We start from the raw sequence: 24333 nt of genomic DNA on the forward strand, positions 1-24333 counted from the left end.
TGCTCCTCTCCAGCCTGTGCGCCCCTCCCGCTCTCTCAGCTCTGCTCAGCTGGTTCACTCCTGCAGTAACGTGCAGGCCTTCATCATCTGTAACGTGGTGCTGATGAAGGGCCACGGCAAGGTAGGAGGTACTGCCTGAATATGCTTACTGAATGGAGGGTTTTACTATGAATAAAATCAATTCTGATGCTAAATATCTCACTTTCTTTCTGGTGTCTTACATAATACACTTCAGTAAAACACATCTTATTGATATTCTCTGTCATTTATTGGCATTGCAATATATATTTAGGTAACCCAATACTTAAGGAAAGTAATCACATTACTTTTACATTGTGATAGTTCCACTGATACACTTTTGATTCTGATTAACTTGTTGTTAATGCTGTGAATCATACCTGTGCTTCTGATGCAGGGCCTGGGCTTCAGCATAGTGGGGGGCAGGGACAGCATGTATGGACCGATGGGGATCTATGTGAAGACCATTTTCCCTGGGGGGGCAGCAGCTGCTGATGGAAGACTGCAGGAAGGTGAGAACAACACAATTCATGAAGCTCACACACACGTTGTGCCCATTTGTATGTTTTTGTTGTTGTTTGTGAGCACCGGATGGCGCAATAGGGCACAGGGTATTAAGGTGATTGAGGCTGTGTGAGCAAACAGTTGCAACCACATGCTTTTTTCGTTTTAATAAATGGTATTAATAGCAAGTCCCTGCAAATACTCCCTTGATTAGAGTACCCTTAGCAACGGTCTGTTCTCCTGAGCAACGATTTGCTATTGAAATAGAGCAGACCTCTGGAATGTCCAAATTGACCAATCAGAATTGAGTATTTAACCAAGCCGCGTATTGATACATTATATTATCCTCTATTACCTTACATTAAACTTAATTACGCATTTCTTAAAAGAATGCAGTGGTCGTAATTTGAGAGCGCACGTGTCTAACTAAAAATCCCAGTATCAATCCAAGGTGATATCGAGTGGCAATAATCACCACAACACACTTAAATATTGTTATAGTAAACAACATTTTGTGTGTGTGTGTGTGTGTGTGTGTGTGTGTGTGTGTGTGTGTGTGTGTGTGTGTGTGTGTGTGTGTGTGTGTGTGTGTGTGTGTGTGTGTGTGTGTGTGTGTGTGTGTGTGTGTGTGTGTGTGTGTGTGTGTGTGTGTGTGTGCGCGCGTGCAGGGGATGAGATCCTGGAGCTGAATGCAGAGTCTCTGCATGGTCTGACTCATGATGAAGCGCTGCACAAGTTTAAAGTAAGGAATCTTCATTATGATATGATAATACAGCAGAGGTGGTTACTCACATGCAATTTAGATTAAAACCAACCTCACTACTACTGACTTATAAATGAGATTGTAGAACACAGAAGCTCCAAACACACAGCAGATTTTCAGCGACAAAACGTTCAATGATAGATTCCTGATAAAGAATAATAGTGACTTCTTCTGGAAAACTGGCTTCTTGGATTTATCAATTTGAGAATATATTTCATAGAGTTTTTACAGGGATAACATTTAAACCGAACCACAATCTTTCCCTGACATAGGCCAGGTACTTCACTTTAAACTGCTTCTTATTGTAAATGCACAAGGTGTCATAAATCAGATATAGGTTAAATTATGACCTGCACACAAATACTTTTAATTTGGTTTAGAACTTCTTGGTTGTGGATTAACAGCAGCTCTTTTTTGCATCACATGTTCAACAAAGCATTAAACCAATGAACAACAAAACCGCCCGGCCGGCCGACATTTCCAAAAGCATTTAGTATTGATCTGAAATGTGAAATGAATCTGCAGCAAATCAAGAAAGGGCTGCTGACTCTGGTGGTGAGGACAAGCCTGAGGGGGGGTGCGATGGGTGGTCAGGAGGCTCAGCTCTGCAGGTCACGCTCCCTCAGCTCCACCTCCGGCCTGGCCCGGGTCAGCGCAGACGTGACCGACTATCACTACCTGAACAGCAGCTGCAGCAACACACCGAGCGCCCCGGGGCCCGCTGCGCCCGGGGACCGCATCGTCATGGACATCATCCTGCACAAAGGTCAGTCTCAGTACAACAGTATAAACACCACAACAACAAGCATTTTGGTATCTTACCATTTACAATCACACAAAATAGGATTTTTTGATTTCTGAATTTCATCTGATTATAACTAAAATATTCAAAAAGTTAATACATTTATTTTTTATGTTGAGAAAATAAACAATTTTCTTTAGCTTTTTTTTTTTTGACATTTAATGAATTGATGTAATCATGTTTTGTTATTTTATCCATTCAGTGCTGTGTTGGTATTGAGTGTTTTTATTCATCAAAAAGCTTTGTTTATCTGGTAAGGGGGGCAAGCATTGTTGTTATTTATAGTTTATTTTTGGGGTTTGTGTTGCACTTTGTGTATGAAAAGTGCAACACAAGTAGTTTGATTTGATTTGAAGAGAGATTTCAGAAACATTTCCCATAATGCAACGAACTGCCTAATCAAGCACAATATCTCCAACTTACAGTTTGTAACGAGTGTCTTCTGTTGTAAATGTGTAGTAACACCTTTCAACCTTTAAAAATGATGCCCTGGGACCTCACACTAACCCCGACCAGTCAACTGAAATGTCGAGGTTATGGTCACTTATGAAGGGGATTTGTCATTTTGTTTTACATGTTATAGATTTATAGCTGAATGTTGGGCCCTGCTTAAAACATTGGAGCTCTAAAAGGCTAGTCTCTATTGCTTAACATCAGTTTGTTAGAATGTACAAAACTTTAAATCTCTTTTGAGTTGAAATAACCTCCTTTAATGTTATCATATTTAATATTTCTCTGCTTGAATCGCTTCCCAGAGGTAGGAGTTGGTCTCGGTATCGGGCTCTGCTGTGTTCCATCTGGTGACGGCTGTCCTGGGATCTACATCCACACCCTCTCTCCTGGATCAGTGGCACACATGGACAGCAGACTCAGGTGAGGATCACTTACTGCATGTGTGGAGAGAGAACCAAAAATACCTGTTCTGATATAAAGTTAATACACAGGAGGTGTAATGGGCAGATATTTGCTCTGCTAGTCCTCACTGTGAAAACCTCTCCTCAGTGCTTTTTTTTCCTGTTTCTCCTTCACACCCCCTTCCCTCCCGTACCTGCAGGTGTGGGGATGAGATCATGGAGATCAACGACACAGTGGTTTACAACATGGCGCTGAATGATGTGTACACAGTGCTGAGCCAGTGCGCTCCAGGTCCGGTCCACATCATCATCAGCCGACACCCCGACCCCAAAGTATGCAATGCCTACACCTCCTTCTTCCTAAAATAGTCAGGTTTATGGGCTCAGAGGGAGGAGCCCGCGCCGGCCCCTGGGTTCAGCTAGAGGCCTCTGAGTGTTAGCTACACGGCTTCTGGCTTTCACCTCCATGTTCTGGCTTCCTCAGGCCAAACTCCAACATGATTGATGAATGTTTAGGATCTTTAACAACAGGCAGTCCTTGGCTTATGAGGGAAATGATGTAACACTCCTAGAGTGTTGCTGTTCCACGGCCAAACATGAAGTTGTGTGGTTGTAGGGTAAAACTTTTCTTGATGATCTGAAGGTCAAACAAGACTAAAAGTGTGTTAGCTGTACTGAGACGCAGCATTGCTAAAAGACAGATGCTGACATCATTAGGTCACACAATGACTATGTTGTTGTTGGCCAGGTATACTTTTGCAGTCATACATGCCTTTTATTTGAATTAATTTGGTTTTGTATCTGTGTCTAAAAAAGACTGAAGTGTGTGTTGTCTGAAATGGTAGAATGAGAACTCCTTATGTCGTAGTAGGTGTGACCATTTTACACAAATGTTGGTGTTGACTTCTGCTGTCATCTTCTATTCTGCTATGTTTTTAAACTGCCATATGCTATCTTTTCAACAATCTTTAACTTGTTTAAGAGTTGCCTTTCTGACTTATACATTAAACCCTTTAACACTCCCTTCTTCGGCCCTGTATGGTCCAGGTGTCAGGGCAGCAGCTGAATGATGCTATCGCTCAGGCGGTGGAAAACAGCAAGCTGAGAAAGGAGAAGAGCCAGTGGAGTATTGATGGTAAAATATTTCTGTCACACATTACTGTCATGGGTCTTCTTATTTAGTATTTTCATTCTCATAAAAAATGCAGACAATCATATATCCACCTTAAACCTGTGTCCTGTGTGGCGCAGCCCCAGGTCTACGCAGACTGGAGCCCTGCTCTCACAGTCGGCAGAGGTGTGAGCGTTGTCTGCAGAGGACTTTCAGTCAGATGACCGTTCGACGAGCACAGAAAACCATGACCCGCTCCTGCAGCGACAACACCAGCAGCTCCCACCAAAATCACTGCCTCACCATACACCTCCTCCACAACACACACCATCACCCCTCCGCCCGCGTCCATAGCCTGGACACACCCAAGGTAAGCACACATGCAGCAGGTTGTGTTCAGATGGGGTTCACACAATGTTGAAAATACAGTCTCTTTTGTAGTAGTGTGTCAGCTGATCCTGTCCCCCCTTCCTGTTGTGTAGTCCATGAGAGAGACGTGGTCTGACAACAGGCTGTCAGTGCCTGTGTATCCCGATGAAGACTACAACGTCCCCTACAACGCTGCTGCTGCTGCTGCACACCTGTCCAATCAGCACGCCCTGGACCTGGCCCTCAGGGGCAACAAGGTAAACCCTCCATCCAGCCATCCATCCATTCATCCATCCATCCATTCCCTTATTTATCCATCCATCCATCCATCCATCCATCCATCCATCCATCCATCCATCCATCCATCCATCCCTCCCCTTATTTATCCATCCATCCATCCATAAATCTAACTTTTGGTGCTCAGATGTGGAGATCATTTCTTCGGACTGTTCTCCCAGCCTAGAGCACATCATGTTCGGATGCCGGCCTTTTTATCCGCCGAGGGAGTTCACATCGGTTGTTCTAACAGCAGTGTATGTTCCGCCGCACACTGACAACAACACAGCGCTGGAGGAGCTGTATGGGATTATCGACAGGACAGAGACTTCTCGGCCAGAGGCCGCATTTATTGTGGCCGGGGATTTTAACAGAGCCAACATGGAGAAAGTCCTGCCGAAATACTATCAGCACGTCAGCTGCCCCACGCGCGGTGGAAATACACTGGACCATGTTTACACTCCTTGACGGCATGGATATAAAGCCCTCCCCCACCCCCCCTTCGGCAAGTCAGACCACATATCTCTTCTTCTGCTCCCGGTTTACCGGCAGAGACTGAAGAGAGACCGACCTGTGACGAGGACAGTGCAGCATTGGTCGGAGCAGTCTGACTCTGCTCTCCGCCACTGCTTTGGCATCACGGAGTGGTGTGTATTTGAGGAGGACGACATAAACACACACACTGACGCGGTCATTTGCTACATCGGCAAATGCATCGATGACGTCGTGCCGCGGATTACTGTACGGACATTCCCAAATGAGAAGAGGTCCGAGCTAAACTTAAAGCACGGGCCATCGCGCACAGCGGCGGTGAGTTGGATGAGTACAGGAATTCCAGGTATGCACTCCAGAGAGCTATTAGCAGTGCGAAAAGACAATACAGGGACAAGGTGGAGTCGAACTACAAGGGCTCCAACGCCAGAAATATGTGGTCTGGACTAAAAACAATAACAGACTACAAAAGGACAACGAGTGGTGCTGAGGAAGTGTCTGCATCTCTCCCAGATGAACTGAACACATTTTATGCACGCTTTGAGAAGCCCCCGGCTGTGGAGGCACAGAAGGCCCAGGATCCCTGCTCACTGGTTTTAACCAGTGCAGATGTGTGTAGAGCTCTGAAAAGGATCAACGCACACAGGGCTCCTGGACCTGATGGCATCCCTGGCCTGCTCTCAAGGTGTGTGCAGTTCAGCTGGCAGATGTGTTCAGACATTTTCAATAGGTCACTGCTCCAGTCTGTAGTCCCCACATGTTTTAAAGAGTCCATCATTGTCCCTGTCCCCAAAAAGACAAAACCCATCTGCCTCAATGACTCCCGCCCAGTTGCACTCACCTCCATCATCATGAAGTGCTTTGAGCGGTTAGTCAAAACTTTTATCACCTCCTCCCTCCCTGACTCACTGGACCCCCTGCAGTTTGCCTACAGAGCAAACAGTTCCACGGATGATGCCATCTCCCTAACCCTCCACACTGCCCTCTCTCACCTGGACCAGAGGAACACTTATGTGAGAATGCTGTTCATTGACTACAGTTCAGCATTCAACACCATTGTGCCCTCCAAGCTCATCATTAAGCTCAGGGACCTTGGGCTCAACAGCGCCCTCTGTGACTGGATCATGAGCTTCCTAACGGGCAGATCCCAGGCAGTGCGGATGGGGAACATCACATCCTCCACCTTGACCCTCAACACCGGAGCCCCTCAGGGTTGTGTGCTCAGCCCTCTCCTCTACTCCCTGTTCATGCACAACTGCGTGGCCACACACAGCTCCAACACCATCATCAAGTTTGCTGACGACACGACCGTCATCGGCCTGATCACAGACGGCGATGAGACGGTGTACAGAGAGGAGGTCAGAGCCCTGACATCTTGGTGCCAGGACAACAACCTCCATCTCAACGTCAGCAAAACAAAGGAGCTGATTGTGGACTACAGGAAGAGGCAGAGAGAGGCACACACACCCATCACCATCGACGGGACTCCTGTGGAGAGAGTCAGCAGCTTCAGGTTCCTCGGGGTAAACATCAGTGAGGACCTGACATGGACACATCACACCAGGGTCATATCCAAGACGGCTCGACTGTGGCTCTTCTTCCTCCGCAGGCTGCGGAAGTTCAACATGGACTCCAGGATACTCTGCAACTTCTACAGGTGCACCATCGAGAGTATCCTGACTGGCTGCATCACCGCCTGGTATGGCAGTTGCACCGCCCTCAACCGTAAGACTCTACAGAGGGTGGTGAAAACTGCTCAGCACATCAACAGGACGGAGCTGCCATCCATGGAGGACCTCTACACCCAGCGGTGTAGGAAGAAGGCCGGTAGGATATTAAAGGACCCCCATCACCCCAGCAACAATCTGTTCTGTCTGCTGCCGTCTGGCAGACGGTACTGCAGCATCCGGACCAAGACCACCAGACTCAGAGACAGTTTTATACCACAGGCTATAAGACTGCTGAACTCCTGAGCTCTGTGAATGTCTACTCACATCTGTTTATAGTACACACATACATATATATACTGTATATTATACACATCTGCCATACATATCTGTTTATAGTACACATATCTATACAGTGGGGCAAAAAAGTATTTAGTCAGCCACCAATTGCGCAAGTTCTCCCATTTAAAAAGATGAGAGAGGCCTGTAATTTTTATCATAGGTATACTTCAACTATGAGAGACAGAATGAGAAAAAAAATCCAGGAAATCACATTGTAGGATTTTTAATGAATTAATTGGTAAATTCCTCGGTAAAATAAGTATTTGGTCACCTACAAACAAGCAAGATTTCTGGCTCTCACAGACCTGTAACTTCTTCTTTAAGAGGCTCCTCTGTCCTCCACTCGTTACCTGTATTAATGGCACCTTTTTGAACTCGTTATCAGTATAAAAGACACCTGTCCACAACCTCAAACAGTCATACTCCAAACTCCACTATGGCCAAGACCAAAGAGCTGTCAAAGGAGACCAGAGACAAAATTGTAGACCTGCACCAGGCTGGGAAAACTGAATCTGCAATAGGTAAGCAGCTTGGTGTGAAGAAATCAACTGTGGGAGCAATTATTAGAAAATGGAAGACATACAAGACCACTGCTAATCTCCCTCGATCTGGGGCTCCACGCAAGATCTCACCCCGTGGGGTCAAAATGATCACAAGAACGGTGAGCAAAAATCCCAGAACCACACGGGGGGACCTAGTGAATGACCTGCAGAGAGCTTGGACCAAAGTAACAGAGGCTACCATCAGTAACACACTACGCCGCCAGGGACTTAAATCCTGCAGTTCCAGACGTGTCCCCCTGCTTAAGCCAGTACATGTCCAGGCCCGTCTGAAGTTCGCTAGAGGGCATTTGGATGATCCAGAAGAGGATTGGGAGAATGTCATATGGTCAGATGAAACCAAAATAGAACTTTTTGGTGAAAACTCAACTCGTCGTGTTTGGAGGAGAAAGAATGCAGAGTTGCATCCAAAGAACACCATACCTACTGTGAAGCATGGGGGTGGAAACATCATGCTTTGGGGCTGTTTTTCTGCAAAGGGACCAGGACGACTGATCCGTGTAAAGGAAAGAATGAATGGGGCCATGTTTCGTGAGATTTTGAGTGGAAACCTCCTTCCATCAGCAAGGGCACTGAAGATGAAGCGTGGCTGGGTCTTTCAGCATGACAATGATCCCAAACACACCGCCAGGGCAACGAAGGAGTGGCTTCGTAAGAAGCATTTCAAGGTCCTGGAGTGGCCTAGCCAGTCTCCAGATCTCAACGCCATAGAAAATCTTTGGAGGGAGTTGAAAGTCCGTGTTGCCCAGCGACAGCCCCAAAACATCACTGCTTTAGAGGAGATCTGCATGGAGGAATGGGCCAAAATACCAGCAACAGTGTGTGAAAACCTTGTGAAGACTTACAGAAAACGTTTGACCTCTGTCATTGCCAACAAAGGGTATATAACAAAGTATTGAGATGAACTTTTGTTATTGACCAAATACTTATTTTCCACAATCATTTGAAAATAAATTCTTTAAAAATCCTACAATGTGATTTCCTGGATTTTTTTTCCTCATTCTGTCTCTCATAGTTGAGGTATACCTATGATAAAAATTACAGGCCTCTCTCATCTTTTTAAATGGGAGAACTTTTACAATTGGTGGCTGACTAAATACTTTTTTGCCCCACTGTATATTATACATATCTGCCATATACATCTGCTATACATAATATGTGCATCTGCCCATACCTCCTCATTCAACAGTGTAAAGTGTTTAAATACTCTCAATGTATTCCACATGTATATATTTCACATCCTCAAATCTTTATTGTTGTTATTGTAAATATTCTTCTCTCTTTTTGCACTACTTTATTTATCTTATTCGCACCATGTATGTTGAGTTGTTGGAGGAGCCTGGGACATAAGATTTTCATTGTCAACATATATGTTGTGTATGCTGTGCATATGACAAATAAAACCTTGAAACCTTGAAACCTTTCCATCCATTCATCCATTAATCCATCCATTCATTCTTCCAACTTTCAAAACATTATCTAACAAAATGAAGACACCTGCTGTCTTCTTGTATCACACTGTCAATAGAGTGATCTGCAAAGCTGTATATTTGTGAGCAGACCTGGAAGTGGGTTTGGAATATTTTAGAAAATATATGTAAGCTCTTTGGCAAACACATGTTTATAATACTCACATGTTTATTCAGCAGGATATTCTCCAGATATTAACACCAGTTTATGATTTTTGAAATGTAAATGCAAACACACTAACTAAAAAGCTAACATAATGAACTGCATTACAGTCACATGGCTGCTAAACACCACTACTAAGCTAAAGCACGCTAATTTTTGGTGGGATGACCTTTAGTAGTCTCCTTCTGTCACTTTGTAGCAACTGCTGTGACATCCACAAGTGCTGACATATTTAATGCCAGAGAACAATATGTTAAAAGCTCTCTTCAGCTTGTGTTAACCACAGGTCTTAGTTTAGGCTAACCACAAACACGTCAAAATAAAATAGCTGTCTTTGAGACGAGGGAACCAGTATGCTAAAGTGTGTGTGTGTGTGTGTGTGTGTGTGTGTGTGTGTGTGTGTGTGTGTGTGTGTGTGTGTGTGTGTGTGTGTGTGTGTGTGTGTGTGTGTGTGTGTGTGTGTGTGTGTGTGTGTGTGTGTGTGTGTGTGTGTGTGTGTGTGTGTGTGTGTGTGTGTGTGTGTGTGTGTGTAGTCCACCTGTAGGGTGCGTGCTGCTCCCCACCGGTACTGCTGGCCTCAGGATGTGACTAGTGAGGAGGGCTATAACGGAGACTCCAGCGGCTCCAGTGGGGGATCCCCTGTCAGAAATGAAGGGCTGGAGTCATCCTCACACAGCAGCTGTCAGGTATACCACTGCATGCTGCCAGTGAACACAGGGAGGAGCTATATTAAGGAAGCTGTAAAGGGACTTGATGTTCTATTACCACATATTTACTAACAGCCAACGCTGCTGGGGCATTGCCTCATTACTGGTGCAGTGACCATTGCAAGACATTAAGCAAAGTTAGGGAAATTGAAAATAATCAAAAGCAAGGATGAGGTTTTCCTCAACAAGACCCCTTCCATCTCTTTCCATGTATCTGTCTGGTCCCTCGAAATGCATTTCCTTGATAGTCAAGCTACACCAGGTGCTGCTCCAATCAGAATTAGGATGCCAACCAGGAAGTGGGATGGGCACATGGTTACCAATCTCACACATCCTACTTGGCATACCTAAACAGATGCTGCTCGGATAGCTAATTGGGTTTGTCAAACAGTTACAAATGTTGTGCCCCTACACCTAACCTGCCCGGAACCTAATTGGAGAAAGAACGACAGGAATGCTTCATTTTCAATGTACTGATCTTGCTTGTAACATTCATGTTTTTTTCAATAGACTAACCATGCTTCTCCTAAAAAGATTAACATGTAACACTGTCCTCTCCTTTTGCTGCCTGCAGTTCTTCAGCAGTGTGTACAAGGCCTTGAGAAAAATCCTGAGGTTACTCTTAAGGAATGTATGTGAAGTGACGTGGCTTTCAGTGTTGTGCTGGTGAAAGCATGCTAAACACAACACAATTGTTTCAATCACAGCTCAGTATGTATGGTTGGAAACACATTGTTGGACTCCTTTGTTTACTTTCTTATCATAATGACATACCAACGTAACACTCGCGCTTCTGTTGGCTAGCTCTCCAACACATTGTACGTGATAGGCTAAAGGGTTGGGACATCTCTAAGCAGTAGACAAATCACAAAAGAGCTAACCAATCAGAGCAGACTGGGCTCTGGTTTCAGACAGAGGGTGAAAAGAGGTGCTGCAGCACAGACAGTATGAGAAACATGAAGAGCTTTTTAAAAATTAAAGCATGGAGACATGTCCCAGGAGAGACACCATACTAATATGAACCTGAAAAAGAGCAGATAGGGGCCCCTTTAAATCTTGCTGTGGGAGTGTGTGAATGGCCTTGAAAATGTACATTTTAGAATGAAGTACAAATGCATAAAATGTTGCTTGCATCACCCATCTCGTATCTCTGTCGTGCCTGGTATGAATTTGTTTATACATTTCAGTGTTTGTGTGCATGTTAGCATGAAGGCAGAGCATGTCATGTGCTCATATGCAGCTTTAACAAAAAAAATTTGATGTGTCAATAGAACACCACAGGAAGTTCTCAGTTTTGCCGCTTTACCTCTATGCTTTTGGAACTCCACATTGTTTATTGGAGCAGTTCAATGATCACTTAATCAAAATTTAAGCTAAATAAAATACATTAATATAAATGACGTACATTTGTGCTAGATCTTAACGTTTTCTGCCTACTTAGATTCCATTTGTCTCCTAAAATTCCCACCCATACATCGGAGTTGAATGTAATTTAGTACGAGGTCTAGAGAAACAGTCCCAGTGTGGACGATGAAAACCTCCCCACCAGTACCCCCAATCTCATTGGACGAGGGCTCCCACTGAAGCTGCTGCCTGTTAGCATCCTGCTTGTTGCTGATCAGGTTCTGGCCTGGTACTGACTGAATGGCGCGGAGTGAAAGCAGCAGCAGTGATGAGTGTCAGAGCGGAAGCATTATTGCACCTCTGCGTGGTTGATATGAGAGAAACTGTGTGACACAATACTTCCTGTTTGTGCAGCAGGAAGGAGAACGAATAAGAGAACTCTCAGAGGGGACCACTGCCGCCTGCACCAGCAACAGACTACACTCAGGTAACACACTATACCATTATATACATTAGGGAGCAGAATGCTACTTCAGGTAACTGATGAATCATGGGTCGGTTGATCATACAGCTGACCCTGCTGCTGTGGGGATCAGTATTTCAGTTACTAAAGTTCCATTTCCTGTTTAAGGCAGGGTTTCTATGTGTCAGTCAGTAGAATTCAATCAGGATGTGTGCAATGACATCTGATTTCTGCAGCACTTTTGAGCTGCTTTAGTTACCCCAAGGATGTCAGGTGGTCTTAAACGTTAGTTCTGTCATTGTGATAATATGCATATCAGCATTTTTCTCAAAGCACGTAGTGAGAGTCGACTTACATCATAACTAATTAATGTAATTTAGTTTTTGTTAGTTTTATATAATTATATCGTAATTTATGAAATAACAGTTTTTCTATATATAATTTAAATCATTATGTAAACCTTCATGATGTTCACAGCGTACAAAGTACATTTTCTCATGAGGTTTTCACATGAAAACAAACAGGGTTGGGAGGGTTACTTAAAAAATGCAATCCATTACAATACCTATAAAACAATGTAATCAGTATTCTAATCTGAGTTTCAAAATACAGAAGTAATGTAACCTGATTACTTTCCGTTACTTTTGGATTGGATTTTCAAATGTGATGACAATAAAAACAAGAGAAAATAATTAACAATAAGATGTTTTTTTACTTAAGTTTATGTAACAATGTAATGTTCAAATCGAGATATTTCACATAAAATGTAGTAACAGTGATGCTGTTTAAGCTTAATACATTAAAACTGTATTTGAGTTTAATTAATCATGCCTACTGCATTAAAAAGCAAATGTATTGAACATAAAGAATAATTAAATTAGCCTGAATATAAACCATGAATGAATTCAGTACATCTACCTATAATATATCAATCTTTATTTAAAAATGTATAGTAACAGTGTAATCCTGCTCATCATTTTAATTTAAAAAATAATAATCATTAGTTGTGTGATGACTTCTTTTTTAAAAGTAATTGTAATCAAATACAGTTATCTTTTATTATACAGTATTCTGATAACGGGATCTCATTACTCTCCAAAAAAACACCTCTCAGATTATACTTTCCGTCTCTCAGACCCCCCCGCCGTGCTCTGCTCCCAGCCAAAGAGAGGAGCTCTGAGGAGACAGCCTCACATCGACCAAAACACCCAAGCACACATTGAGGACCCCTGGGTTCGCCTTACAGACATTTCCCCTGAAGGGCTGCCCGAGCTCCACCACCACCCCGGACCCCCCGCTGCAGACAGAACACACCCCCGCACCATGAGCGACGAGGAGAACACGCTCGAGGTTAACGGCACACATGCAGATGTCCCTTCAGATCCTCCGTCCGATATGACACCCGAGAACACATGTGAACCTCCGGGAGCAAAGACGGCCCCCCCGGTGGCCCCCAAGCCAGCCTGGTTTCACCAGAGTCTGAGGAAAATCCGGAATGAGCAGGGCCAGAAGAAGCAGGATAAACCCGCAGAGGTGAGGTCTGCAGGGGGCTTCACCAGGAGCTACGGGGGCAGATCCGCCTCATCTTCAGCCAACCTGTCAATCAAACAGAAGATCCACTCCTTTGAGACCTTTTCCAGTCCGGAGGTCTCAGAGAAGGGGGGGAGCAGGAGACCCTCAGCCACCTGCACTTCCACCGCCACCTCCACCCCTCTTCCTGTGGAGAAGAGCAGGAGTCGCCCTGCCTCACATGGAGACAGTGGGTGGGGCCAACATGAAATCCCAGAAGAGATCCAGGAAAACACATGTGACAGCGAGCCAGAGAACCCCTCTGTCTTCGCTACACCTTCTGCTGTCCCCTCCTTCAATTTTGAAGCGTGCAGTCAATCAGCCTCTGGAGATGAGCCCCCCTCTACCCAACCCCCAACACATCTGCCTCTCTGTGACAGCGCTGATCTGCACTCAGGGACACATGATGGTCCTCCATTAGCTCCTTCCACTCAGGAGTCTGAGGGAGAAGTGGATCTCACCAGCTCCACCCAGAACACAGTCTCCCCCACGGCCACATCCATGAGATCTCAAGAGGAGGGAGAAAGCCTTCCAGAGGAGGAGGATGGAAAGCCTCTGAGCCCCACCCTGAGTGCTGCTCCTCCTGCAGGCAGCATCCACCAGAAAGGCCTGGAGGAGGAGAGCTTAGGAAAGATCCTCGCCTTCAGTAACCAGGTAATCAGTCAGTGAAGAAATATGTGTTTGCTTATGTCTCAAGAGGGAGTTTCTCTCCCACACACTCCCCCCCTCTGCTTGAAACAGCTCCCTTGGACTCCTTTGCTTACTTGTGTTGCATAGTGACTTCACTAACACTCACATTTCTATTGGCTAGCAAGCCAACAAATTGTACATGATAGACTAAGGGGACAGGATATCTCACACACATCTGTAATGGGTTGACCAATCACAACAGAGCTGGCCAGCTAATCAATCAGAGCAGACTGGGCTCTGGTTTCAGACAGAGGGTGAAAAGGGGTGCTGCAGCACAGGCAGTATGAGAAAAATAAAGAGCTTTTTGAACATTAAAGCATGGAGACATGTCCCAGGAGAGGCAGAAAATACAAATATGAACCTGAACATCAGCAGAATATGTGCTCTTTATGGCACCCCCCCCCGTCCTGTATATCTAATAGTGAGAGAAATTCTGCTCAGAGCAAAACCATTCATCTTGAATGTGATGGATGATACATTTGCCAACACCATGTTCAGCTCTCATGCTGACGACTTGCTTACATTGTTCTATTTCTATCAGTAAGGTGAATAGTTTCACAGCAGACCCTCTATGAGGCGATGCTTCCTCCCACAGCTTGTCACGTCAAGAAAAATGCCACAAGTCTTTAAAGCTTGCTTAGCTGGCAGCATGTAGCAATAGTTGGTTCCCTTATTTTGCTCACTATGTGTTAAAAATTCACGTTCATTAAGGAAAGAATGTAGTTTTATTTTGGATAAACTATCTGGAATAAACAAGAAGCTTTTTATTTTTGAACTGCATCTTGACATTTCCTGCTAGCATCTATTTATCAGTCAGCCCATTTGTCACATCATACATATAGTTAAGAATGAATTTGTATCTCAATGATTGTGCTATTATTTGAACATTTGATTTGATTTGATTTATTTTGAACGTTTAAAACAATAATACAAAAATAATAATAATGAAATGAAACAAGAGAACTATGATACTGTACAATCTTAAGCAGTATCACATTAATAAACAAAACATATTATTAGTTTACAAATTATATTACGCATCCGAAAAGGGCTTCTGCCCACCCCTTTTCTAAATTATTAACATTAACATCTTTTCTTTTTTAACTACATGTGTATCTATGTATATGATTATTTCATCCCTCTTTAAGATTGACTTATTTTACCCATAAAATATTGAACATAGAAACGCTTATGTTTGTTAGTCTGCATGTTGCTACACTAACCAGATATGACTTGTATCTAATTCTATTTTAATCAGGGGTGTAGTGGGCGTTGGACGCGGGGGTACGCCGTCCACCCACTTCTCCCGACGTGATATATAAAAAAATAATAAATATAAAATAGCTTAGGCTACAACTAAAAAAAAAAAAAAAAAAAATAGCTTACAACTCAAATGTAAATCCGGAGATATTGGCAATGGTGAGAACAACCTACATAGGCTATAAGACATCCCCAGTATCTGTCCGTGACCTATATTGGCTACGACATGAACATAACATGAACATTCGATAATCGTCATCAACCTGACACTTAAAACAAGACAAAAAAAAAACAACGAGAACGTGGATGTGATGAAGCTGAATATATGTATGGCTTTTTGGGTGGGAGTGTGTGTGTGTGTGTGTGTGTGTGTGTGTGTGTGTGTGTGTGTGTGTGTGTGTGTGTGTGTGTGTGTGTGTGTGTGTGTGTGTGTGTGTGTGTGTGTGTGTGTGTGTGTGTGTGTGTGTGTGTGTGTGTGTGTGTGTGTGTTTGGGGGGTGACGTCACAAATAGCGTACCCTCACTTAAAAAATCCCCACTACACCACTGATTTTAATACGTTGTTTTCTTTGCCTCAGGTCTCCCAGGCATTGATGCGCTCTCACAGCTACCTGCAGCAGCCCTCAGCGGAGAGCGACCCTGAGGAGAGCGAGCAGGACAGCAGCGACAGAGGCTTCTCTGTCAGGTAACACACACACACACTTGTCTTATAACTCAAACAGAGTATTGCCCCAGAACGCACACTGTGCCTGTTTTGTATTCAAAAGGAAGTGGTTCATTTTGATGTAAAAAAAAACACGACTTCCTGTTTCACCAGAGAAGCAGCGGCACTTTTTAATTAACATGCAGAGCAGTTACACACTGTCGGGGGTGGGGGGGGGGTTGCAGTGCTCAGTGTGTAACAGTGTGTGTATCTTCATTTTTGACACAGCTTGGCCACACTGAGGGAGTGCACCATTGAGCGAGGGGAGGGGGGGCATCATGACGAGGCAGCGGGCTCCTCTGCTTCTGCTCACTCTGTCATCTCAGCCATCCCCTCACAGGAAATACAGACGATGATCCAGGAAGTCAAAACTCTGGACGAAGAGACGCTGAAGGTAAAAAAAAAAAAGACTTTCACTTGTAAAGGCCATAACAAGGTGCACCATCTTTAAAAGACAGTCTATAAAGCTGATCATATAATATTAAATATGAATTACCTTCTCCTGCAATCTGATTATAAACTGCTTACATTCATTTTAGAGATTCTCTACCCACAAACATTTATGACCAGTAACAAGAGTTCACTCCACACTCTCATTAGTTTATTTTTACGTCTACTTTTCGACTTTTTTGATTGTATAAACATATTTTAATACTCAAAAAATGTTTTTCTATATATTTGGAACCTTCCCTTCACTGAAAAGAGTGGACATAATGATCAGAATGTCATGAAAACGGGACCATCTTTGTAATATATACACTGAAACACACATGAAATAAAGGTTTAGAAGGAATATTGAATTAAAAACTTAAAAGGTGTGTTTTACCGATCTGTCATTATTAAAGTAAGGTGTCCCAATCACCAAGAATTATAATTTTGTGCCTCATGCTGATGGGAGAGTATGTCCCTGTGTGTGTTTGTGTGTGTGTGTGTGTGTGTGTGTGTGTGTGTGTGTGTGTGTGTGTGTGTGTGTGTGTGTGTGTGTGTGTGTGTGTGTGTGTGTGTGTGTGTGTGTGTGTGTGTGTGTGTGTGTGTGTGTGTGTGTGTGTGTGTGTGTGTGTGTGTGTGTGTGGCCTGTAGGTTATGATGGGAATATCAGTTATCTGTCCATCTGGGGGTTCCGATGTGCTCTACATCTGTATATCCTACCACTGATATCCTGCTGTTACAGATTATCTGAAAACCAAGATGCCTCATTTACAGATGTTCTATTCACTATCCCCTATTATACTCTTTTCAACAATATATTCCAGGTCTCAGATATATACAGCACATGTCTCTGATTGACTGAAACACCAAACAGATCAAGTAGCATCCCATAAATCCCTCTGTTTCAGCCCTGTTCCTAAAGTGCTGATTCTGTGTCTGTAGCTTTAAATGCTAATGGGCTGCTGCTGGCCACGCCCCTCTGTGACGTGCAATGTTGCTCTAGGAGGAGATCCAAGTGATAAGGTGCGACGGGTGTTACCTTGGTTGGTTATTGGCTAATGGTTGAACAAGTGACCAAAATCTGATCAGCTGATTTTCAGACAGGTTTTTATAAAGATGTCTCAGGACAAAAAGAGAGGGGGTCTTTGTTCCTGAGACTTTCTGAATCTCTTATCTCATATTTATGTGTATGGATATCCTGAGCTAACAAAAACAACCAATGAACTGTCTCCATTTCAACAGCAACTGTTGGACATCCATGTGGTGATTCTGCATAAAGAGGAGGGGGCTGGGCTGGGCTTCAGCATCGCAGGGGGGTCTGACCTGGAGAGCAAGGCTCTGACAGTAAGCAACACACACACACACACACACACACACACACACACACACACACACACACACACACACACACACACACACACACACACACACACACACACACACACACACACACACACACTCTTCTGACCAAATGTCGGAGCATCATTCCTTCTCATCTACATGTGAGTGTTACCTGTGATGGTCAGTAGATGGCCCCACAATCAAACATCAGATACACACTAGGTTTGGCTGCCTTGTTATTCCTAATGTTTTTAATAGTGAGCATATTGGTTGAATCTTTGGTACAAAAGCACATTTAAGGAGTATTGGTCATCACAATGACATCATGGTTTCTCAGGTTTGCTGTCTATGCAACAGATAGATGTATTTAAAATACAGAGGAGCTCCTTACTGATCACAGTTTATCAAAGAGAATACAACATTGTATTTACTATCACATTATTGGAATAATTGATAAATCAGAAAATATCAAATAATAATGTTATTAAAGAGATTGCAGTGGTCATTTTCAGTAAGGTTTAAACCATTCCTAATTTGTTTTTGCAAAAACAGAATTGGAGTATAATGAGAGGGACTATAGAAACGTTCATTGTGATTATTGAATGTATCACTGTTCATGTAAATATGTAGTATAATTTCACTTTATGCAGCAGTTTTGTGTCCACCAAAAACTTGGTTTGTATTCAAGATACTACATATTAAATTTTTACAACAGCTGTAAGTCAAAACTACTGTCAGCTATGGTATAGGAGGGGATTGAACTGTAATTTACATTAAATTGCAAGAGCCAAAAATCTGATCCTCCTTCTTCTAAAGGTGTGTGTGTTGTGGTGTTTAGCAGTTATGATGATCTTAGGAATGATGTCAAGAAAATGGACAGGAGATCATATGACCTGCCCTTACTCACACGCAAATACACACGCACACACACACGCACACACAGAAACACAGTAAACTTCCCTGTTCAGTTTTGAATGTGGACCGATGTGACACAGATGTGAGGTCATCAGTTTGTTTGGCGCACAATCAGCAGATCTGGAGCTTATTCTGAAAGGTGACACCATGGTGAGAAGATTAGCTGTAAAGCACATACAATCACAACATCTGTATCATTGATTGGATGTTGCAGTATGTAGCAAATTTCACTTCCAATTTTCAGTAGTTTTAGAGGTAAGATGGTGGTTGTGTTTGAGAGAGAAAGATTTCTTTAAAGAATATCTTTAGTTTCCCCAGGGGTTTCAAGGTTTCAAGGTTTCAAGGTTTTATTGGTCATATGCACAGCAGATACAACGTATATGTTGGCAATGAAAATCTTATATCCCATGCTCCTCCAACAACTCCACATACATGGTGCAAATAAGATAAATAAAGTAGTGCAAAAAGAGAGAAGAATATTTACAATAACAACAATAAAGATTTGAGGATGTGAAATATATACATATGTGGAATACATTGAGAGTATTTAAATACTTTACACTGTTGAATGAGGAGGTATGGACAGATGCATATATTACGTATAACAGATATGTATAATATATAGATATGTATAATATATAGATATGTGTACTATAAACAGATATGTATGGCAGATGTGTATAATATATATATATATGTATGTGTGTACTATAAACAGATGTGAGTAGACATTCACAGAGCTCAGGAGTTCAGCAGTCTTATAGCCTGTGGTATAAAACTGTCTCTGAGTCTGGTGGTCTTGGTCCGGATGCTGCGGTACCGTCTGCCAGACGGCAGCAGACAGAACAGATTGTTGCTGGGGTGATGGGGGTCCTTTAATATCCTACCGGCCTTCTTCCTACACCGCTGGGTGTAGAGGTCCTCCATGGATGGCAGCTCCGTCCTGGTGATGTGCTGAGCAGTTTTCACCACCCTCTGTAGAGTCTTACGGTTGAGGGCGGTGCAACTGCCATACCAGGCGGTGATGCAGCCAGTCAGGATACTCTCGATGGTGCACCTGTAGAAGTTGCAGAGTATCCTGGAGTCCATGTTGAACTTCCACAGCCTGCGGAGGAAGAAGAGCCGCTGTCGAGCCGTCTTGGATATGATGTTTGGAGGGTGTCCAAACTATGGCCTGCGGGCCAAATGCGGACCATGGTCCATTTTGAATCGGCCCTCAGCAAATTCTAAAAGTATAATGGAATCCAACCCACAAATGAAACTTGTGCTTGTCTTATATACTTCTTAAATATATACGTAAACATATATTACACAGCAGTAATCATGCCAAATGTCAAATAAATTCCGCCATTTAAAGATTATGACATCTTCTAATAAATCTAAAAAAGCCCAATAACTTCTTAGCATAACAAGCTTAAAATATACCTTTCACATTGCCCCTTATTATAATCAATCTGAAGCTTCTCTCTAAGGGATGAGCTGCTGACAAAATAAATGAAACCCGGCAGAGAGCTGTGATGTAAGCTGTTTGTTACTTAAAGCATATTCAACTATCAAGCATCATTGACCTACATTTGACTGATTTTGCTAACTTATAACTACTTCACCTCTAGTGAGGGGCCTAGTCCTTCGTAGGTTTTTCTGTACGTGGTCCTCAGGGGAAACAGTTTGGACACCCCTGATCTATACAATGTATGGTAGTTTGTTTTATTGCAATAATCTCTGCTAAAATGAAGTTTGAGCCTACTGAAGCAGCTCTGACTCATTTCTGTGACAGATGTTACGGTAGGGAAGATGTATGGAACAAAAAAGTGCAATTGTTGTTGTTGTTGTGGAACCTTAGTTTATGCTAAATGAATAAACACATCAAAGACAACAGTGATGCATATTGTAGTGCTTCCTGCTGTGAGTATATTTCTGCAGGTTGTGGAAAATTGTGTTCAACACCTTATTCTGTGATGTGCATCAGGGGATTGGGTTGCTCTTCTGATTTGAGACTCACTGTGTGCTGCTGAAAACACACAGTGCACACACTCTGTGATCAGTGAGTGTGTGTGATACTCTGAATCTCTCCTGTCCAGGTCCACAAAGTGTTCCCCAGTGGCCTGGCGGCTCAGGAGGGAACCATCCAGAGAGGAGACGAAGTGCTGTCTATAAATGGACAAGCACTGCGTGGCGTCACACACACTGATGCCACCAACGCCCTGCGTCAGGCCCGCAGTCTGCAGCTGGCTGTGGTGGTGGTCTGCAAGAGAGCAGAAGAGGGGGCGGGAGAGGGGGACGACTGCAGGACTGAAGAGCCCCGCCCTGCAGGTGAGTCCTACAGCACCCAGGGGGAGTGAGCCTCTCCAGGATTACAATGCAGGGCCTTTAATGTATGCAGTAAATAAGACCTGAGGTTCTCCTATGAGATCAATTACACATGTTAGTGTCTTATAAGATGTATCCACAAAACAAGCCAAGCTTTTTGAGGATTCAGAAGACGAGTAAAGTGCTGTATAAAAGAAGAGAGCACATTAGTCCTGTTTAGCTACACTGCAGTGGTTCCCTGTATATATTTTAATCCTTTTACCGGTTTACAAATTTCCTAATGGTCTGGCTCTCTCTTCTCTCACTGATTCTGTCATTTTATGTCCTCAGCAGCAGGCTTTTAAATAAACGTGGTCTACTATAAAATGTGTGAAGCAGCTTTTTCAAAGAAGCAAACTCAGTAGAAATGTTTAGACAGTGAAAGAAATGTCCATTCAGTTTGCTTCTTTTTTTTTTAGGTTAGCCTTTATTCTCTAGCCTATTTTACCTCCTTATAGTCCATGATTTAAACTTTGTCCTGAATTTAATTTCTTGTTTCTGTTTGTGTTGTGTGCGCTATTGTTAAGGTACGGAAGAGGATCAGGGCCACATGTTAAAAAAATGTTGGGCATCCCCAAACATTTTTTTTCATGTGGCCCTAAAACTCCGTATTAAAGCACTATACAAATAATGCTTTATTATTAATACTATTATAATAAAAAAAACCATTTACACACAGTAGCTGGAGGTCGATTGCCTAATGCAAGCACAAACATAGTGTATTTTAGACCCCTAACAATATCAAATATATTTAGGTTTAATCTTAATTTGAGATATATTTTGTTTGCCTTACTTTCTATCAGAAAGCCCTTTCTGACCGAAACCACCAGACTCCACAGGGATAATGAGAAATGTTACGTCACAGATCAGGGAGAGTTTGCTGCCCTGATCAGCTGGTTTATTTGGTAAAACTGAACTTCTGCAGAGCAAAATAATCGTTTCTGTCTATGTGTTGCTGTATTTGAAGAGGGCATACATAAGGCTTCATTACCACGGTGTAAAGTGCTGTCTGACGAGGTGGGGCGGAGAAAATATTCTAAATCAAGAGTGCACTTAAAGGATAACTACATTTTGATAAGGCTTTGGATCACTGCAATGTGCCGATTTATCAATGTTAGCTAGAAGTACTTTTTTAGGAAGGCATTTATTTTACTTACTTATTTACTCTACACCCAGACATCCAAACGATGGTTTTAACGTTGATGTTTTCGGCTATGGAATAAAGGTATACAGGCTACATCTGTCCTGGTGGCTGATGGTGTTGTGTGTGTTGCAGTGGAGGAGCAGGGCGCTCCCCTGACCGTGGAGCTGCAGAAAGGATCTGCAGGAGTGGACTTCACTCTGGAGGGAGGGAGAGGCTCCATCCACGGAGACAGACCTTTAGTCATCAACAGGATCTTTGCAGGTACACGATGATGCTGACATTATATTATTATATGAACTGTAACACCACTTCACATTCACTCAGACGAAACCATCACTTAAACAATTGTGTGTTTTAAAACGGCTTAACTGTTGAAATGGTCAGAAAGTTAATATCTGAGAGAACTGTGAAAGAATCAATCTCAGAAGGACAAACGATTCAATATCTGTGATTCCATAGAAATGATATGATCCATGTCTGAGATGCAGTTATTTTTAAATATAGGAAAAAAACTGTTACAGACATCAATGCTACTAGTAAATATATTCTTGTCTGTAGTAGCAGAACTTAAAAGTACCGAAGTCTGTTTTTTTTATTTGGCTTTTTGTGTAGGCAAAAAACGCTTTTCTGAAAACAGAAATGAAATGTGTTTTTAGGTCTTTGTTATCTGCACTGGAAGTCAGGTCCCAGTTCTGATAACGTTGTGACAGTGTTTGTTTCTCCCTGTGTTCAGGGGGGGGCCGCGGAGCAGAGTGGGCTGCAGCGGGGGGACGAGCTGCTGCAGGTGCAGGGAATCAGTCTGCAGGATATGACCCGCTTTGAGGCCTGGAACATGATCAAGAGTCTCCCTGAGGGAGTCATCACTATGGTCCTCAGGAGGAGGCCGGACGGGGGCGAGTGACACACAGCTGCTGGAACATGCTTACAAATGAAAGAAGAAACTAACAATGGTGCTGAGGCAGACAGGTGTAGACTTCTAACATATCAGGTATCATTCAGTGTGAACTTCGAAACGTTTATATTATTTTTATATCCCTTTTTCTGATCTGATTTGAAAGTTTATTACATCATAAGTTCACCCAAATACCCCCAACTAGCCATGTGTCTCTTATTGACAATAATCTACAGAGGTGACTGTCATTGTTTTCCTTTCAGCAGCAATGCTAGCTAACGTTAGCTTCAGATCTGTGGATTATCCTGCATCCTGCTGTTGTGTGTACGGTCTTATCCAAAGCCAAGCCAGTGTCATGGGGAAACAAGAGGAAGTATTTGTGTACAAAAATAAAGAAATAATGCTCTCACATTCATTAATTGTGCAGAAAATGACTAAGTGTTGTCCTTGAATAACTGGATTTGTGAACTCAGATTGAAGGATATCAAAGCTAACACAGAGCTATTACACACGCAGACAGACGAAAACAAAGTACATTTATCGGGATACAGTATTTCTATCAAAATTACACAAACCACATAAAATCCAAACGGCTCATTTAGATTTGTGGATTCATGGTCTGATATTAGCCACTCAAGGGACTGCCCATACCCAATGCCTATTACGGCCATTGTTCTGAAAATAACAAGGTAAGCCAATCAGAGGTTGAGCATCCTGCATGTGTTCTTCAGAAATATTAGCCATGTGCTTCTGTTGCAGGGACCAGTGGGAATTTGCAGGCCCCTGTGCAATTGACCTTTATTTTTAAGGATAAGTGACTTTCAAACAAATGGAAAATTGTTCAGACTATTGGGTTTTTGGAAGAATGTTCCTCCGGAGCAACATATGGCCTTGTTAGCTCCTCCTGAGTGAGGCTACACAGTGGTGTGTGATCATCTACCTGAGCAGCCCCCTGGCAACTATTACTGAAACAACATACAACGCAATATCACAACTGTCAGGGCTCTTCCTTTGTTTCTTTTTAAACCGATTTTTCTTACACATATTTTCAATGTTACTTTTACTCGCAGTTGTGATGACTTGTGTTCTTCCCACACACAATCAACAAAGAAAATACAGCTCCGGAAAAAATGAAGAG

General features: G+C 43.0%; 1 protein-coding gene across 1 annotated transcript in view; it reads left to right on the top strand.

The window, feature by feature from the left end:
* Positions 1–23610, top strand: part of il16 (interleukin 16) — a 42988-nt gene extending 19378 nt beyond the window's left edge. The window contains exons 9-26 of the mRNA XM_063881618.1: positions 14–121; positions 416–530; positions 1191–1264; positions 1811–2051; positions 2843–2960; positions 3142–3274; positions 3989–4076; positions 4193–4422; positions 4535–4678; positions 9924–10076; positions 11856–11928; positions 13040–14127; positions 16001–16107; positions 16354–16519; positions 17797–17898; positions 20892–21123; positions 22436–22563; positions 23037–23610. Of these exons, the coding sequence (XP_063737688.1) occupies positions 14–121; positions 416–530; positions 1191–1264; positions 1811–2051; positions 2843–2960; positions 3142–3274; positions 3989–4076; positions 4193–4422; positions 4535–4678; positions 9924–10076; positions 11856–11928; positions 13040–14127; positions 16001–16107; positions 16354–16519; positions 17797–17898; positions 20892–21123; positions 22436–22563; positions 23037–23204 (3468 nt within the window). The 3' untranslated portion in view covers positions 23205–23610. The remainder of the gene's footprint in view (positions 1–13; positions 122–415; positions 531–1190; positions 1265–1810; positions 2052–2842; positions 2961–3141; positions 3275–3988; positions 4077–4192; positions 4423–4534; positions 4679–9923; positions 10077–11855; positions 11929–13039; positions 14128–16000; positions 16108–16353; positions 16520–17796; positions 17899–20891; positions 21124–22435; positions 22564–23036) is intronic.
* Positions 23611–24333: the final 723 nt, after the last annotated feature.

Source organism: Eleginops maclovinus, chromosome 4, assembly GCF_036324505.1.
Source record: "Eleginops maclovinus isolate JMC-PN-2008 ecotype Puerto Natales chromosome 4, JC_Emac_rtc_rv5, whole genome shotgun sequence".
NCBI lineage: Eukaryota > Metazoa > Chordata > Actinopteri > Perciformes > Eleginopidae > Eleginops > Eleginops maclovinus.